Source organism: Hylobates moloch, unplaced genomic scaffold (genome assembly GCF_009828535.3).
Source record: "Hylobates moloch isolate HMO894 unplaced genomic scaffold, HMol_V3 SCAFFOLD_5, whole genome shotgun sequence".
Classification (NCBI taxonomy): domain Eukaryota; kingdom Metazoa; phylum Chordata; class Mammalia; order Primates; family Hylobatidae; genus Hylobates; species Hylobates moloch.
Genome location: NW_026652280.1, coordinates 110,752,276 through 110,770,527, shown reverse-complemented (window position 1 = coordinate 110,770,527; position 18,252 = coordinate 110,752,276). Strand labels below are relative to the sequence as shown.

At 42.3% G+C, this 18,252-nt stretch overlaps 1 protein-coding gene across 1 annotated transcript in view; it reads left to right on the top strand.

Moving 5' to 3' along the window:
* The window catches only part of PTGFRN (prostaglandin F2 receptor inhibitor), an 80,733-nt gene that overhangs the window by 50,880 nt on the left and 11,601 nt on the right, over positions 1 to 18,252 (top strand). The window contains exons 5-7 of the mRNA XM_032154881.2: positions 625 to 1,050; positions 6,309 to 6,728; positions 13,638 to 13,745. Coding sequence (XP_032010772.1) covers positions 625 to 1,050; positions 6,309 to 6,728; positions 13,638 to 13,745 — 954 coding nt within the window. The remainder of the gene's footprint in view (positions 1 to 624; positions 1,051 to 6,308; positions 6,729 to 13,637; positions 13,746 to 18,252) is intronic.

The following is an 18,252-nucleotide window of genomic DNA, read 5'->3' as shown; positions in this document are numbered from 1 at the left end:
TGAGGATGGGAGTGCTTATTGACCACTGAACACAGATTCCGCAGAAAAAGAGGAACGGTAAAGTGAGGACAGAAATATGTAGGGGGAATGATCACCTGAGGGCCTTGCATTTAGGGCGTGGCCAAGGATGACAGGAAACTGAGCCACTGTGCCACTGATGGGCCTCGAGTTCTGGAATTCACTGTTGGGTGGGGTTTTCCAATACTGTTCCAGTGGGGGTGTTGGAGGTCTGTGGGCTTGCTCGGCATTCCAGAGCAATCTTGGTAGGGGGTGGACACTGAGCGTCTTAAGAGATTCTTCTCAGAAGACCTTAACCTCTTGGGGAAACTGACAGCAGACCCCAGTGCCATGGAAAGATCAAGACTCTGGCCGAGGACATTGGGCTTCTGTCCTTGGGAGGTTTTCTTGGGGTGGGAGGTGTGAGAGGCAGTGTTTTACAAGTTTTGCAAAAACACTCTTCTAGGATCCTATCCAATGCAATGACTGATTTCTGTCTCTCTACTCCAGCAGGAGAAGCATTTAATTGTTAAAACAAGAGCAGTCCTTGTCTCATTCCTTTTGCTAATTCTTGCCATGTTACTCTAATTATTTTCCTATCCTGGCCTTTCTGTCTCTCTTGTTCAGAACCAGAGTACCAGGTGTACCTGAATGCTTCCAAGGTCCCCGGGTTTGCGGATGACCCCACAGAGCTGGCATGCCGGGTGGTGGACACGAAGAGTGGGGAGGTGAATGTCCGATTCACGGTTTCATGGTACTACAGGATGAACCGGCGCAGCGACAATGTGGTGACCAGCGAGCTGCTTGCAGTTATGGACGGGGACTGGACGCTAAAATATGGAGAGAGGAGCAAGCAGCGGGCCCAGGATGGAGACTTTATTTTTTCTAAGGAACATACAGACACGTTCAATTTCCGGATCCAAAGGACTACGGAGGAAGACAGAGGCAATTATTACTGTGTTGTGTCTGCCTGGACCAAACAGCGGAACAACAGCTGGGTGAAAAGCAAGGATGTCTTCTCCAAGCCTGTTAACATATTTTGGGCATTAGAAGGTAGGAACTTTTTTCTTGTTATTCATTTTTGTTTTGTCTTTGCTTGAGTCGTGCCACTGTGTGTTGATGCACAGTCACCCTCTGCAGGTTATCCCTTACACTAGGAATGTGTGTCCTGGACATTGATCGCCATGCAACCCATTGCACGTGCTCTTTGGACTCACTGTCATCCCTCCTGTGTCCCCAAGCCCCAGAGAGGTCCCTCTCCAACTCACTGTCAATCAGCCAAGTCTCTTGTTTCCTGAACTTTAGCTCTGAATGTTCCATTTCTCTTTCTTACGTTAAACATGATGACTCTGAGGACACTCTTTCCCCTGGAGAAACAGTTACCTCTCTGAGGACAGTTTCCCCCAGAGCCCACCTAAGTGGTGCCCATTTTCTTCCCACACTTCTCATAACTGGGCCTAGAAGTGGGGCAGGTGCCCTCCTTGATCCTCCCTGCAGCTTCCAGGCCGTTTTCGCTCACTCCTAAAAATATCTAGCTTCGAATCTCGTGTCATCATCACACCATACCACCTCTTCTCATTACTATTGCCTGTTGCCTCCTAGGTCCTCCGTTCATTCTTTGAAGATGTTAGCGTTTGTTTCATGGCCATTCTGTCTGACACTGCTCCCATCTTGCTAACTTCAGTATCTGTGTAGAGCACTGGGTCACAATTGGAAGCACCCTAGGAACTTAAAAAAAATGCTGGTGCTTTGTCCCACCAGAAATTCTCCCATCCAGATACTAACCAGGCCTGACCCTGCTTAGCTTCCAAGATCAGACGAGATCGGGCGGGTCCCACCAGAAATTCTATTTTAGTTGGTCTGAAATATACGCATTCTGGGCACTGGAATTTTTAAATGCTCCCACAGTGATTTTCACGTGCAGCCATGGTGGCGAACTCTAATACAGTTAATCCTGTCATTCTCAGTTGCTCGTCCTCCTCTCTGTAGTCGTCATGTCCTCTATCCTATTTTGGTCCTACACTCACATGCTTGTATGTTACATTAGACCGTCTCCCTTCTGATAACTGAAACCCCTCCACAGTCTCAATTTCAAGCATCCTGTTCTCTAAACATATCTCCTGTCTTTCTATACCACTCCGTCTAGTACTCCAGCAACAATCCCCCAACCCTACTGGGGCCAACAATCTGTTAATCCTACCACCAGACATCGTCCTTCACTCCCATTGTGTCTTCACGTCTCTCTCACTAGGGTGCCCATTTGTAGTCCAGTGTACACCTGGACTGGTGTACATTATGATAGCACCTTCTTTCATTCTCAGAGCTAAGGCTGGGAGGTAGGGGTAAGTTATGTGGTCACCTACTGTTACCTAGCCTAAATTCCCAGTCAGTTTTAATCACTCCCTTGCATACACCCCTAGCTCCCTTCCCCTCTTGGTTTGCATTAGACTGTGGCCAAACTACAACCCAGTTCAAAGGCAGCTTTCTGCAGCTTCCCTACCTGTGCACACAGAGCTAATGTGGTTGGAGAGAAACATTCAAACATGTTGACTGGTCTCCCTTTAAAGTAGTGGTCACTTGTGACAAGTGGGCTCTCGGCACTGCCTGGGAATTATTCTGCATGTCCTTAGTCTGTTTATTTCCCCACTCTCCTAAGTGATTACTGCATACCACCTTCTGTCTCTGCAAACCTCCTCCCACAGCTTCTCTCTCAGCTGTTGGCCCTGCTTCCTATTCTCCTAAAAGTAGAAATAATCAGGAGAATTCTCATTCACGCTGCCCCAGGGCTGAGACCAGGTCACGCGGCGTTATGTCCTGGCAGAGGCCAGCCCCTCTCACTACTTAGACCATGGCTGCTCTCTGTTATGTCATTGGTAATTCTCTCCCTTCTGGACCTTTCCCATTGGTCTGTCAATGTGCTGTTAGATCCAGGTTTCCTTGGGTTTTTTTAGAGGGGGTGGGGAGTGAGGGTTGTGGTATTTTTTGTTGTTGTTTTAGTTTTGTTTTGTTTTTAGAGACAGGGTCTCACTCTGTTGCCCAGGCTGGAGTGCAGTGGTGTGATGGTAGCTCACTGCAGCCTTGACCTCCTGGGCTCCAGTGATCCTCCCACCTTAGCCTCCCAAGCGGTTGGGACTAAGGGTGCTCACCACCACATACAGCTAATTTTTTTTTTTTTTTTTGAGATGGGGTCTTGCTCTGTTAACCAGGCTGACATGCAGTGGCATGTTCATGGCTTAATGTAGTTTCAGCCTCCTAGGTAGGTTAAAGTTATCCTCCCACCTCAGCCTCCCGAGTAGTTGGAACTAGAGGCACTATAGGCCTCTATCATCATGCCTGGCTATTTTTTTTTTTGGTGGAGACAGGGTCTCACTGTGTTGTCCAGGCTGGTCTTGAACTCCTGACCTCAAACGATCCTCCTGCCTTGGCTGCCCAAACTGCTAGGATTACAGGCATGAGCCACCATGCCAGGCCCCCCCACCCTTTTTTTTATGCTAATCTTGATCTTGCTTCTTCATCCATCTTTCTGTGTCCCACACCCATTTGTCTACTTATTACTTTTTCCTTTTATAATAACAATATTTTATGTATATATACTCAGTGTGTCTGGTTTTTCTCCTTCCATTCTCTCTGGTACCTACTCGAATCAGGCCTTCCCCTCAGCTGCTTGTGGTAAGATGGCCAGTAATCATCATATTGGAAAATCCTATCGTCAGTTATTTTATTTGACTTAGCAGAATTTAATACAGGTGATTCCCTCCACCTAGGAATGCTTTGGTTTTTCCCTTGGCTTGTGGGACACTGCCTTCTCAGGGCTTTCTTCCAACTTTATTAGCTATTTCTCAGCCTCCTTTGCTGGCTTCTGTTCATTTTTTGGACCCTGGAACATTAGACTACCTCAGGACATAGTCTTTGGATATAGTCCGTGGACTTGGACTTCTTTTCTATTTAACCTCACCTTCTTGGTGATGTCTGTAATCTCATGAATTTAAATACCATCTAGACACCAGTGACTCCAGATTTACGTGTTTACCCCGGACCTCTTTCCAGAACTCCAGACTCAATATTATATTGCCTCCTTGACACTACTTGACTAACAGGCATCTCAAACTTCTGTTCAAAAGGACGCTTCCCATCACATCTGCCAGCTCTCTTCTCCCAGCCTTCTTCAGCACCATTGTTCTAGTGGCTAAGCCCAAAACCTTCATCCTTGACTCCTTGTTCTTCAAATTGACTTAGAATCTGGCTACTTTTCACACTCTGCCATTTATGGCACCACCCTTGCCTGGATTACATCCCTGGCCTCCCAGATCGTCTCCTTGCTCTGCCCTAGCACACGGCAGCTGGAACAATCCTGTTAAACATAAGTCAGGTCCTGAAACTCCTCCACTCTAAACCTTCAAAGCCTCCCCATCTCACTCGGAGCAAAACCCAGAGTCCTCTAAGTGGTCTTAGATGTTCTGTACCAACTGGTCCCGTTATCTTCTGGCCTCACGTAGCACCCTCCCCAGCACCCACTCCATACAGCCACTCTGCCCTTCCAGGCTCCTCAAATACACCAAGTGTGCTCCTGCCTTGTAGCTTTCTGCCTGCTGTTCCATCAGCCTAGAATGCTCTTCCCAAGATGGATAGGACTTGCTCCCTCACCTCCTTCAGGTCCTTTCTATTTATTTTATTTAATTTTTAATTTTAATGTTATTTTTTTAGAATCACAGTCTTGTTCTCTCACCCAGGCTCTCTCACCCAGGCTGGAGTGCAGTGGCACCATCATAACTCATTGTCGCCTCAAACTCCTGGACTCAAGCCTCCCAAGTAGCTGGGACTATAGGCACATGCTCTGTGCCTGGCTAATTATTTAATTTTATTTTTAGAGGCATGGAGTCTTGCTGCATTGTCCAGGTTGATCCCAAACTCCTGGCCTCATGCAATCCTCTCGCCTCAGCCTCTCTAATCAGTGAGATTACAGGCGTGAGCCACTACTCCCAGCTCAGGTTCTTTTTAAAATGTTGCCTCCTCAGTGAGGATGTCCCTGATCACTCTATTTACAGTTGTGGCACACACACCTTCCTTCCAAATACAAATCCATGCTTTTTCTCTTCCTTGGCTGCTTATTATCTCTTAAACATTTATCACCATATAACCATACCATATATTTTACTTGTTGATTTCATTTGTCTTCCTTCACTAGCATATAAAGGGAGGGATTTTTGTATTTATTTATTCACCGTTACGTTTCCAGTACCTGCAGTATGGAAGGCTGTCAACGAATACATGTTTAAATTGATGAATGAATGACCGAACTCACAGGAAAATCAAGAAAGAATGTGGTGGCTCAGTAGAAGCTCAGCAGTCAGTGGTTCTGGAGAGAGTTCATAATTTATATGTTCTGCTAATCGGTTTGGTGGAACAAGTGTTCCAAAAAATCTAACATAAAAATCTCATCTTGTAACTGGATGGATTATAGGATTAATCATCTTATTAAAGGATAAAAAGAATATATCTAATTCACTTATTCATCCACTCAACAAATATTTAAGCACCTTCCAAGTGCCTGACGTTGTGCTACTATAATAGATGAATTCTAATGTGTACATGCGTAGGCATTGTTGTTTTGACAGAGACGCAAGGAGTAATCCACTTAAACCTAAAGTTAGCGTAGCCATAGACACCTCTCAAAATGTTTAAACAGCATTTCTGAAATTAAAGTATAAACCAAGTGGAAATTATTAGATCTGCAAATACATACGCTACAGTCATTTTAGCAATATATCTGTTCTGTAATGTCACTATCAGATGATTAAACAGGGAGAATTCATTTCTCCCTTGCTGTATTTCTCCCTGCAGGCTGGCTTAGCTAGGGGCACTTTCCCTGCATTTAGCAGACCCCTGGGGAGGAGAAGCAAATGGTATGGCCAGGAGCCTGGCTTGGAGGTCATGGTGTTGTGTTCAACCATGTCTTTCCCACCTTGCTAGGAGTGCCCTCTGCCTTGCATCTTTTGGAGCACCAATAGCAGGTTCCCAAATTCTTCCTGGTGAAACTTCTTAAGGACTTAAAAATCCTTAAAACCAGTTCTCACCATAATTTCCTCTCTCCTGACACCCATTGATTCATTTCAGACTATTACTTCCAATGGGATGGTTTTAGCCCGCTTATAAATACACATGATTTTCTTTCTGAGTTTCCAGATTTTCATAGGTGCTTTTGTGTGGCAATTTGCTAACAAATTTCTATTTCTTGGTTATTTTGCTTTTAGTTGCATTTTTATTTTAACTGATCTTGTTGGAAATCACATCCTTCTGGTCCTTCATTCCAGATTCCGTGCTTGTGGTGAAGGCGAGGCAGCCAAAGCCTTTCTTTGCTGCAGGAAATACATTTGAGATGACTTGCAAAGTATCTTCCAAGAATATTAAGTCGCCACGCTACTCGGTTCTCATCACGGCTGAGAAGCCTGTCGGCGACCTCTCCAGTCCCAATGAAACGAAGTACATCATCTCTCTGGACCAGGATTCTGTGGTGAAGCTGGAGAATTGGACGGATGCATCACGGGTGGATGGCGTTGTTTTAGAAAAAGTGCAGGAGGATGAGTTCCGCTATCGAATGTACCAGACTCAGGTCTCAGACGCAGGGCTGTACCGCTGCATGGTGACAGCCTGGTCTCCTGTCAGGGGCAGCCTTTGGCGAGAAGCAGCAACCAGTCTCTCCAATCCTATTGAGATAGACTTCCAAACCTCAGGTGAGCAGTCAGCCCTGTTGAATCATAGATGGAGCTAGAAGAGACCCTAGGATTTTGATTGGATACCCTCATTTTTTAAAACAGCTTTGTTAAGATGCAATTCGTATGCCATACAATGTACCTGTTTAAAGTGTGTAATTCAGTGGCTTTTCATATATTCACAAAGTTGTGTGATCATCACCACAACCAGTTTTAGAACATTTTCATGACCCCAAAAGAAACCTGGACCCCTTAGCCAATACCCTCCATTCACACTCCATTCCCCACCTCCCATTCTGCAGCAACCATGATCTACTTTCTGTCTCTATACATTTTGCCTATTATGGACATTTCACATAAATGGAATATAATATGTGGCCTTTGTATCTGGCTTCTTTTTTGGAGCAAAATGTTTTCAAGGGTCATCCATATCGTAGCATGTATCAGTGCTTTGTTCATTTTTATGACTGAATAAGATTCCATTGTATGGATATGCCACATTGTGTTTATCCATTCATCAATTGATGGACATTTGGGTGTTTCCAGTTCTTGACTGTTATAAATAATGCTGCTGTGGACATTCATGTACAAGTTTTTGATGAATGTATGTTTTCATTTCTGCTTTCATTTTAAGAAAATGAGCTGAAGCTCAGCTACTTCAGATACTTTAGGGAACATGGTGGAGTATAAAGAAAGAGAGGAGGGAATTGAGCCTCCCAAGGTGTTAAATGACTTGCCAAAAGTGGAAGATTTTTAACATCCTCTGTCTGTGTATGTGTGTGTTTCAGTAGGAAGATGATTTAAAGGTATTTAAACCCCAATCTTATTTAGAATATCAATGCAAAGGATTATCATTTATGAGTTTAATACTAAATGTTTTCACTAACTCTGCCCTGGGTTCCTGGGTTTTAGTTAGAAATTTGTGAATGTATAAATTAATACTCATCTGTAAAAATTCAGGTATCAATTGAATCAGTATTATGAATGTAAGATATTTGTTGAATTAAATGATTAGCATTTATATTAAAGGTAAGCTAGACTCTAATAACATTTGTTTTCTATTAATATTATTTTCTATTACAGCCTTTTATGGTATATAGTGAAATAATCTTCTAACATCTCTTGACCTTTAAATTAAAGGGTAAATATTGATTTAAGCCCTTAGATTTGGAGAAAGCATAGGCCTCCTTTATTGTGTATCCGTTTGTTTTTAATAGCAGCTTTATTGAGATATAACTCACATACTATAAAATTCACTATATAGAGTGTACAATTTAATGGTTTCTAGTATATTCACAGAGTTGTGCAACCATCACTCCTATCTAATTCCAGAACATTTTAATCACCTCAAGAAGAAACTCCACTCTCATTAGTAATCATTCCCATGCCCCCATGCCCTTGCCCCTGGCAACCACTAATTTACTTTCTGTCTCTGTAGATTTGCCTCTTCTGGGTGTTTCATATGAATTGAATCATATTATATGTGGACTTTTGTGACTTGCTTTTTTTCACTTAGTGTAATGTTTTCAAGGTCCATTCATGTTGTAGCAGGTATCAGTACTTCATTCCTTTTTATGGCTGAATAATATTTCATTATATGGATATGCCACATTTGTTTATCTGTTCATCTGTTGATGGACGTTTAGACTATTTTTACTTTTTGGCTATTATGAATAGTGCTGCCATAAACATTATTATTTGAAAGTATCTTCTCCCATTCTGTGTATTGTCTTTCACTTTCTTAATGATGTCTCTCAAAACGTCAAATTTTTAAATTTTTATGAAGTCCAGTTTGTCTGTTTTTTTTTTTTTTTCCTTTCGTTGCTTGTGTTTTTGCTATGTCTAAGAAATCACTGCCTAATCTAAGGCTGTGAGGATTTACACCTATGTTTTCTTCCAAGAGTTTTATAGTTTTAGCTCTTACATTTTAGGCTATGATTCATGTTAATTTTTGTGTGTGGTTAAGAAGAAGGGATCCAACTTTATTATTTTGCATGGAGATAGCCAGTTGTCCTAGCACCATTTATTGAAAAGTGTATTATTTCTCCATTGACTTGTTTTGGCACCCCTGTCAAAAATAATTTAATCATAAATGTAAGGTTTATTTCTAGACTGTCAATTCTATTTCAGTGGCCTAGATTTCTGTTCTTATACCAGTATCACATGGTTTGATTACTGTAGCTTTGTAGTTAGTTTTGAAATCAAGAAGTTGGAGACTTCCAATTTTGTTCTTTTTCAAGATTGTTTTGGCTATTTTGGATACCTTGCACTTCCATGTGACTTTTAGGATCTGCCTGTTAATTTCTACAGTCCAGGCATCTGGGACTTTGATGGGGATTGTGTTAACTCTGTAGATCAATTTGGAAAGCATTGCCATTTAACAATATTGTTTTTCAGTTCATAAACATTGGCTATCTTTCCATTTGTTTAGGTATTTACATTTTTTCCATGGTGTTTCGTAGTTTTCAGTATACAGATCTTGTTTCTTTTGTTAAATTTATCCTAAGTATTTTATTATTTTTGATGCTATTGTAAATAGAATTGCTTTCTGAATTTACTTTTCGGCTTGTTTATTCATTGCAGTTTCATAGAAGTACAACTGGCTTCTGTATATTGATCTTGTATCTTGTGACCTTGCTGAACTTGTTTATTAATTCTAATTAATTCTAAATTTGGGGGACTCGTTACAATTTTTAAAATACAAGATTATGTCATCTGTGAATAGAACTAGTTTTACTTCTCCCTTCCAAGCTGAATATCTTCTATTTCTTTTTCTCGAGTAATTGCCCAGCCAGAACCTCCAATACAATGTTGAATAGAAGTAGCACAAGTGGACATTCTTGTCTTGTTTCGGATCATAGGGGGAAAGAAAGTGTTCAGTCTCATTCACCTTTAAGTATCATGTTCACTGTGGGATTTTCATAGATGCCCTTTATCAGATTGAGGAAGTTTCCTTCCACTCCTAGTGTGTTTCCTTCCATTCTTAGTTTTTTTTTTACATTCCTAGTTTGTTGAGTATTTTTGTCATGGAAAGGTGTTGAATGTGGTCAGACGCTTTTTCTCTGTCTGTTGAGATTATTATGTGGTTTTTGTCCTTTATTTGTGTATTTGTTTTGTTGTCTGTAGGAATCTGTTCCATCTTGTTTTACATTTGTTATTTGATCTTTCTTTTAAACTCCTATGTGGAAAAGGGGAGACACAGAGTATTTTGTATCTATTTCTGGGTGAGGAATGGATGTTGAATCTATTCCTCAATTCTTTAAATCTCAGCATAACAGATAAAACCACTGTAGCTTCCAGGTTGAATAGATTGCCTAAGGTTTTATTTTATTAAATCCACAGAGTTGTCATGGCCAGTTCACATTTTAATTAGGGGAAGCTGCCATCAAATTCAGCACCCAGAACAATACTATAGCCCTGAATAGCCACCAGCAAACATTGATTTGAAACTGAATAGCCTTTGCTTTCTAAAAATCAGTGACATACCTTAAGACACGCAACAAAGGGGTTCTTCCAGTGTTCACCTTCCTGTCCCCTGATTTCAGGGCACCTGCTTTTTGATATTGAAAACCAAGGGACCCTACTGAGTACTGGGTTTTACTGATTCAAAGTGTCAACAGGAAAATGGTATTTAAATATGATAGTGTAGACTTTGGCCTTTTAAAAGAAGAATAATAAATTTTTTTCTTCGTACTATATAGAAAATTTGAAAATATAGTAACGTAGAAAGAAGGGAAAGAGACTTATCCATCATCCTACCAGAGACTGTTAATTTGTGTTGTTCATCTTCCTAGAATGTTTTTCTTGTATGTTTTCTTCATGACTTTGAGATCAAGCTGTACATACAATTTTAAGACCTGCTTTTCTCCCTTTAGTGTTATAAGATCAGCACTTTCCATATTGTAACCAATTCTAGGTAAACATTAATACCACTTTTAATGACTTTACGTACTTGAATTTGCTTAGCCATTACCTTACTGATGGACATGCAGATGGTCTGTAACTTTTGCTTTCATTAAAAAAACTGCCACTAACAGCTTTTTTTAGAGGCCAAGGTTGGAACATGGTTTATGTCAATGTTTGTATTTAAAAGTTAAGTAGTTCCTATACTCTCTGCAGACTAGGAATTGGGGGACCCCTAGTGACTCTGGTTGTTCATTTAAACTCTCTGTACCATACCCTGTCATCTGTGAAGTTAACCAGACAAATCCCCTCACAAAAACAGAATTACCACAGAAATTGACCATAATGAAAATATTTCTAAGCCTGGGATAATGACCCATATTAACAGTGAGCTGCTGATTTCGTTAGGAGGAAATCCACTCCTGTGAATAGCTCACCACAATGCAGGCCTTTTCCCCAGTCCTTGTCTGCCTTGTGAGCTGCAGCACAAATGCTCCGTTGATTCCCACGTCCAGTAGGGGAAGTGAGAACTGTAACGTGACCTAGGAGGTATTTGGGTTTTCTTTGGGAACATAAAGAAAAAGTGAAATTTGTTCGAATTAAGTAAGTCTTCTTTGCTGCTTCAAATTAAATAGATAATCCATGAGATAAATCCATGAGAATTTCTTAATGTTTTGTCATTTTATGTTCTCTTAGAAGGGGCCTGAGCACTAGAAAAGCCCCTCAGTGTAGTTTTGTGTATTACCATGAAATTTCTAATCTGAGAAAAATGTGACCCCCGCTGCCCGCCCTTGCTCACCATGGTTGCTGCTAACCTGTACTCACTGACAGATGGCCGCCTATGGCATAAGTGTCCCCAGTCACCACACAGAGCCAACTCCAGGCAGTTTGGCCTAATCCTGCCCCACCTCACCGCTCCAGGCAGAGCAAGTCCAGGGTATAAGGCCTGAGGGAGCCAGGGCTGAGAGCTGAGTTAATTGAAGGGGATGATGTCCAGAAGTAGGTCAGGCTTCCTTGTCTTTGCTTTCATCCCTTTCCCCGCTTCCTGGAACAGCCATTCTGTCAGTTCTTTATCCCCCTAGAGTTATGTACGCCCCTGCCGTTCCCTGAATAATCAGAACTGTCAGCAGTTCCCACCCAGAGCTGCCTAACCCCCCTAGGGTTCAATATTCTATAACCATCCTTCACCTTTCTCCCAGGAAAACACAAAATATTTATATACTTGGTTAGGAAAGCAATCTGATGAATTCATCTTATTAGTCATCATGTCGAAATGAAAATATAGCCCTTTCATCATGTTACTCCCTCTGTCATGGCCATTTCTTCTGCAAGTTTAAATAAGGTACTTTAGGATACTTGTTTCTTTCTGGCAATCTGAACAAGAAGTAGTAATACCTATATTCTTAACTTCTAATGAGTTTTACAGTCAGCACCTAGGGCCTTCAATCGTTGCTTCCCAGGAAACCCAAGGGGAGTCCCATAGCATTGATGTTCTGTGAATTTCTTTTAGGTTTGCCTTTTCCTAGATTTTAGGAGTTGGGATAAAGTAAACATTGAACTCTTAGGATTAGCTAAGCTGAAAGCTATGGAATGTTCTCACCTAAGAGGAATTCATAAGTGAGTTAAAAATAATAATTCTGCCTGCAGCGTTCTCAGGGAGGCATGTAAGACAAACCTAGTTTGGGTAGAGTTTTTTTGTTTTGTTTTTTAACCAGACTTTATTTTAATTTTATTTATTTATTTATTTATTGAGACAGGATTTTGCTCTATCACCCAGGCTGAAGTGCAGTGGCACGATCTTGACTCACTGTAGCCCCAACTTCCCAGGCTCAAGCAATCCTCCTCCTACCTCAGTCACTTGAGTAGCTGGGACTGCAGGTGTGCACCACCGTGCTCAGCTAATTTTTGTATTTTCGGGATTTTGCCGTGTTCCCCAGGTTAGTCTTGAACACCTGGGCTCAAGTGACCTACCTGCCTCGGCCTCCCAAAGAGCTGGGATTACAGGCATGAGTTACTGCATCCAGCCCAGGCTTTATTTTTTAGAGCAGTTTTAGGTTCCCAGCTTTTGAGCAAAAAGTACTGAAAGTTTCCATATACTCCCAGCTCTCCCACAACATACAGCCTCCCCAACCTGAGTAGTCTTTTAAAGGCATATCCACCTGTAATCTCAGCACTTTGGGAGGCGGGCAGATCACTTGAGGTCAGGGGTTCGAGACCAGGCTGGCCAACATGGTGAAACCCTGTCTCTACTAAAAATACAAAAATTTGCGGGGCGTAGTGGCATGTGCCTGTAATCCCAGCTACCCAGGAGGCTGAAGCAGGAGAATCACTTGAACCCAGGAAGTGGAGGTTGCAGTGAGCTGAGATCCCACTACTGCACTCCAGCCTGGGTGATAGAGCAAGACTCTATCTCAAAAAAAAAAAAAAAAAAAAAAAGGAAAAAGGCATATCTAGGCTGCCTCCATTTTCCCTGGCATGCTGCAGCTGTGCCTTGAGTGCTCCCACCACACCTCATAGAAACATCATTGTTGACATGTCTGTCTCCTTACCAGATTTCAGCCTCTTGGTAACAGGGCCCCTTTCCCCAGCACCCAGCACAGTGCAGTGAGACTACTCACTCCACTGGGATCAAAAGCATTCTTGCTTCAGTCCCTGTTCCTCTGATCCCTAAGCCACCCTGGCCTAGAAGTGAACCATGTTGAACTAGAACCAGCCCAGGCTGTTCCAGGGTGGAGGGTAGCTTTCGAATGAGGTCACTGTGGCCATCAGAAAGAAAAGCCAGAGCAAAAGTAATTCTTTCAGAAGAGTTCTATTTTGGTTGTAATCTTAAGATGAAGCTCACTTGGATGTGCCTAATGCCCATGTCTCTCTGAATAGAAGAGAGGCAACCTTGGAACACCTATTTTGTGAGTTTCTAGACCAGTTCCCGGGAAGAGAACCACATTTTGATGCCCCTTAGAGTGCAAAGAATGGAATTTGACAAAAGCATGAAAGAGAATAATGAGGCTGGCATTACTTTTTTTCCAGGTCCTATATTTAATGCTTCTGTGCATTCAGACACACCATCAGTCATTCGGGGAGATCTGATCAAATTGTTCTGTATCATCACTGTCGAGGGAGCAGCACTGGATCCAGGTACCTCACTCCATCCTCACCCCTTCACCATGTTGCTTTCTGTAATTGTTTCTCATATCATCCGCACTGTGTTACACAGATGTGGGTTAGGAATAGGATTATCTATTTACCCCCTAACTGCCTAGCCCAGTACTTTGTGCTCATTAAGTGTTTAATAAATACATGTTGAGTGGATGCATCTATCTGCTAGATGGTTTGGAAATACATCCAGACATTTGAATCTGGGCTGTCAAGACAGTCAATGGGGTCACTTCCAGGCCTATTTCAGGCTGATATGAAACCCACTGGCAGAGTCTAGCTCCTTCTCTTGTGTCTTTCATTCATTTATTCATTCAGATATTTATTGAGTTCCTTTGGTATACAAGTGCTGCTCTAGATACTGGGAATAGAGGAGTGAACAAAATGCCCAAAGTCAGGGGGCGGTTCCAAGATGGCCGAATAGGAACAGCTCCAGTCTACAGCTCCCAGCGTGAGCGATGCAGAAGACGGGTGATTTCTGCATTTCCAACTGAGGTACCAGGTTCATCTCACTGGGGCTTGTCGGGCAGTGGGTGCAGGACAGTGGGTGCAGCCCACCGAGCGTGAGCCGAAGCAGGGCGAGGCATTGCCTCACCAGGGAAGCGCAAGGGGTTAGGGAATTTCCTTCCCTAGCCAAGGGAAGCTGTGACAGACGGCACCTGGAAAATTGGGTCACTCCCACCCTAATACTGCGCTTTCCCTATGGTCTTAGCAAACGGCACACCAGGAGATTATATCCCGCACCTGGCTCGGAGGGTCCCACACCCACAGAGCCTCGCTCATTGCTAGCACAGCAGTCTGGTATCAAACTGCCAGGTGGCAGCGAGGCTGGGGGAGGGGCACCCGCCATTGCTGAGGCTTAAGTAGGTAAACAAAGCGGCAGGGAAGCTCCAACTGGGTGGAGCCCACTGCAGCTCAAGGAGGCCTGCCTGCCTCTGTAGGCTCCATCTCTGGGGGCAGGGCATAGCCGAACAAAAGGCAGCAGAAACCTCTGCAGACTTAAATGTCCTTGTCTGGCAGCTTTGAAGAGAGTAGTGGTTCTCCCAGCATGGAGTTTGAGATCTGAAAACGGACAGACTGCCTCCCCAAATGGGTCCCTGACCCCCGAATAGCCTAACTGGGAGGCATCCCCCAGTAGGGGCAGACTGACACCTCACATGGCCGGGTACCCCTCTGAGATGAAGCTTCCAGAGGAACGATCGGCAGAAACATTTGCTGCTCAGCAATATTCGCTGTTCTGCAGCCTCCACTGCTGATACCCAGGCAAACAGGGTCTGGAGTGGACCTCCAGCAAACTCCAGCAGACCTGCAGCTGAGGGTCCTGACTGTTAGAAGGAAAACTAACGAACAGAAAGGACATCCACACTAAAACCCCATCTGTGCGTCACCACCATCAAAGACCAAAGGTAGATACAACCACAAAGATGGGGAGAAACCAGAGCAGAAAAGCTGAAAATTCTAAAAATCAGAGCGCCTCTCCCCCTACAGAGGAACACAGCTCTTCACCAGCAATGGAACAAAGCTGGACGGAGAATGACTTTGACGAGTTGTGAGAAGAAGGCTTCAGATAGCTAAAGGAGGAAGTTCAAACCCATTGCAAAGAAGCTAAAAACCTTGAAAAAAGATTAGATGAATGGCTAACTAGAATAACCAGTGTAGAGAAGTCCTTAAATGACCTGATGGAGCTGAAAACCATGGCACGAGAACTACTTGACAAATGCACAAGCTTCAGTAGCTGATTCGGTCAACTGGAAGAAAGGGTATCAGTGATTGAAGATCAAATGAATGAAATGAAGCGAGAAGAGAAGTTTAGAGAAAAAAGAGTAAAAAGAAACGAACAAAGCCTCCAAGAAATATGGGACTATGTGAAAAGACTAAATCTGTGTCTGATTGGTGTACCTGAAAGTGATGGGGAGAATGGAACCAAGTTGGAAAACACTCTGCAGGATATTATCCAGGAGAACTTCCCCAATCTAGCAAGGCAGGCCAACATTCAAACTGAAGAAATACAGAGAATGCCACAAAGATACTCCTTGAGAAGAGCAACTCCAGGACACAAAATTGTCAGATTCACCAAAGTTGAAATGAAGGAAAAAATGTTAAGGGCAGCCAGAGAGAAAGGTTGGGTTACCCACAAAGGGAAGCCCATCAGACTAACAGCGGATCTCTCGGCAGAAACTCTACAAGCCAGAGGAGAGTTGAAGCCAATATTCAACATTCTTAAAGAAGAGAATTTTCAACCCAGAATTTCATATCCAGCCAAACTAAGCTTCATAAGTGAAGGAGAAATAAAATCCTTTACAGACAAGCAAATGCTGAGAGATTGTGTCACCACCAGGCCTGCCCTACAAGAGCTCCTGAAGGAAGCACTAAACATGGAAAGGAACAGCCGGTACCAGCCACTGCAAAAACATGCCAAATTGTAAAGACCATCGATGCTAGGAAGAAACTGCATCAACTAACAAGCAAAATAACCAGCTAACATCATAATGACAGGATCAAATTCCCACATAACAATATTAACTTTAAATGTAAATGGGCCAAATGCTCCAATTAAAAGACACAGACTGGCAAATTGGATAAAGACTCAAGACCCATCAGTGTGCTACATTCAGGAGACCCATCTCGCGTGCAGAGACACACATCGGCTCAAAATAAAGGCATGGAGGAAGTTCTACCAAGGAAATGGAAAACAAAAAAAGGCAGGGGTTGCAATCCTAGTCTCTGATAAAACAGACTTTAAACCAACAAAGATCAGAAGAGACAAAGAAGGCCATTACATAATGGTAAAGGGATCAATTCAACAAGAAGAACTAACTATCCTAAATATATATGCGCCCAATGCAGGAGCACCCAGATTCATAAAACAAGTCCTTAGAGACCTACAAAGAGACTTAGACGCCACACAATAATAATGGGAGACTTTAACACCCCACTGTCAACATTAGACAAATCCATGAGACAGAAAGTTAACAAGGATATCCAGGAATTGAACTCAGCTCTGCACCAAGTGGACCTAATAGACATCTACAGAACTCTCCACCCCAAATCAACAGAATATACATTCTTCTCAGCACCACATCGCACTTATTCCAAAATTTACTTCCAAAATAGTTGGAAGTAACTACATCCAACTATTTACTTCCAAAATAGTTGGAAGTAACCACATCACACTTATTCCAAAATTTACTTCCAAAATAGTTGGAAGTAAAGCACTCCTCAGCAAGTGTAAAAGAACAGAAATTATAACAAACTGTCTCAGACCACAGTGCAATCAAACTAGAACTTAGGTTAAGAAACTCACTCAAAATCGTTCAACTACATGGAAACTGAACAACCTGCTCCTGAATGACTACTGGGTACATAACGAAATGAAGGCAGAAATAAAGATGTTCTTTGAAACCAAGGAGAACAAAGACACAACATACCAGAATCTCTGGGACACATTTAAAGCAGTGTGTAGAGGGAAATTTATAGCACTAAATGCCCACAAGAGAAAGCAGGAAAGATCTAAAATTGACACCCTAATGTCACAATTAAAAGAACTAGGAAGCAAGAGCAAATAAATTCAAAAGCTAGCAGAAGGCAAGAAATAGCTAAGATCAGAGCAGAACTGAAGGAGATAGAGACACAAAAAAACCTTCAAAAAAATCAGTGAATCCAGGAGCTGGTTTTTTGAAAAGATCAACAAAATAGATAGACCGCTAGCAAGACTAACAAAGAAGAAAAGAGAGAATAATCAAATAGACACAATAAAAAATGATAAAGGGGATATCACCACTGATCCCACAGAAATACAAACTACCATCAGAGAATACTATAAATACCTCTATGCAAATAAACTAGAAAATCTAGAAGAAATGGATAAATTCCTGGACACATACACCCTCCCAAGACTAAACCAGGAAGAAGTGGAATCCCTGAATAGACCAATAACGGCTCTGAAGTTGAGGCAATAATTAATAGCCTACCAACCAAAAAAAGTCCAGGACCAGACGGATTCACAGCCGAATTCTACCAAGTTACAAGGAGGAGCTGGTACCATTCCTTCTGAAACTATTCCAGTCAATAGAAAAGGAGGGACTCCTCCCTAACTCATTTTATGAGGCCAGCATCATCCTGATACCAAAGCCTGGCAGAGACACAACGAAAAAAGAGAATTTTAGACCAATATCCCTGCTGAACATCGATGCAAAAATCCTCAATAAAATACTGGCAAACCGAATTCAGCAGCACATCAAAAAGCTTATCCACCATGATCAAATGGGCTTCATCCCTGGGATGCAAGGCTGGTTCAACATACGCAAATCAATAAATGTAATCCAGCATATAAACAGAACCAAAGACAAAAACCACATGATTATCTCAATAGATGCAGAAAAGGCCTTGACAAAATTCAACAGTCCTTCATGCTAAAAACTCTCAATAAATTGGGTATTGATGGGACGTATCTCAAAATAATAAGAGCTTTTTATGACAAACCCACAGC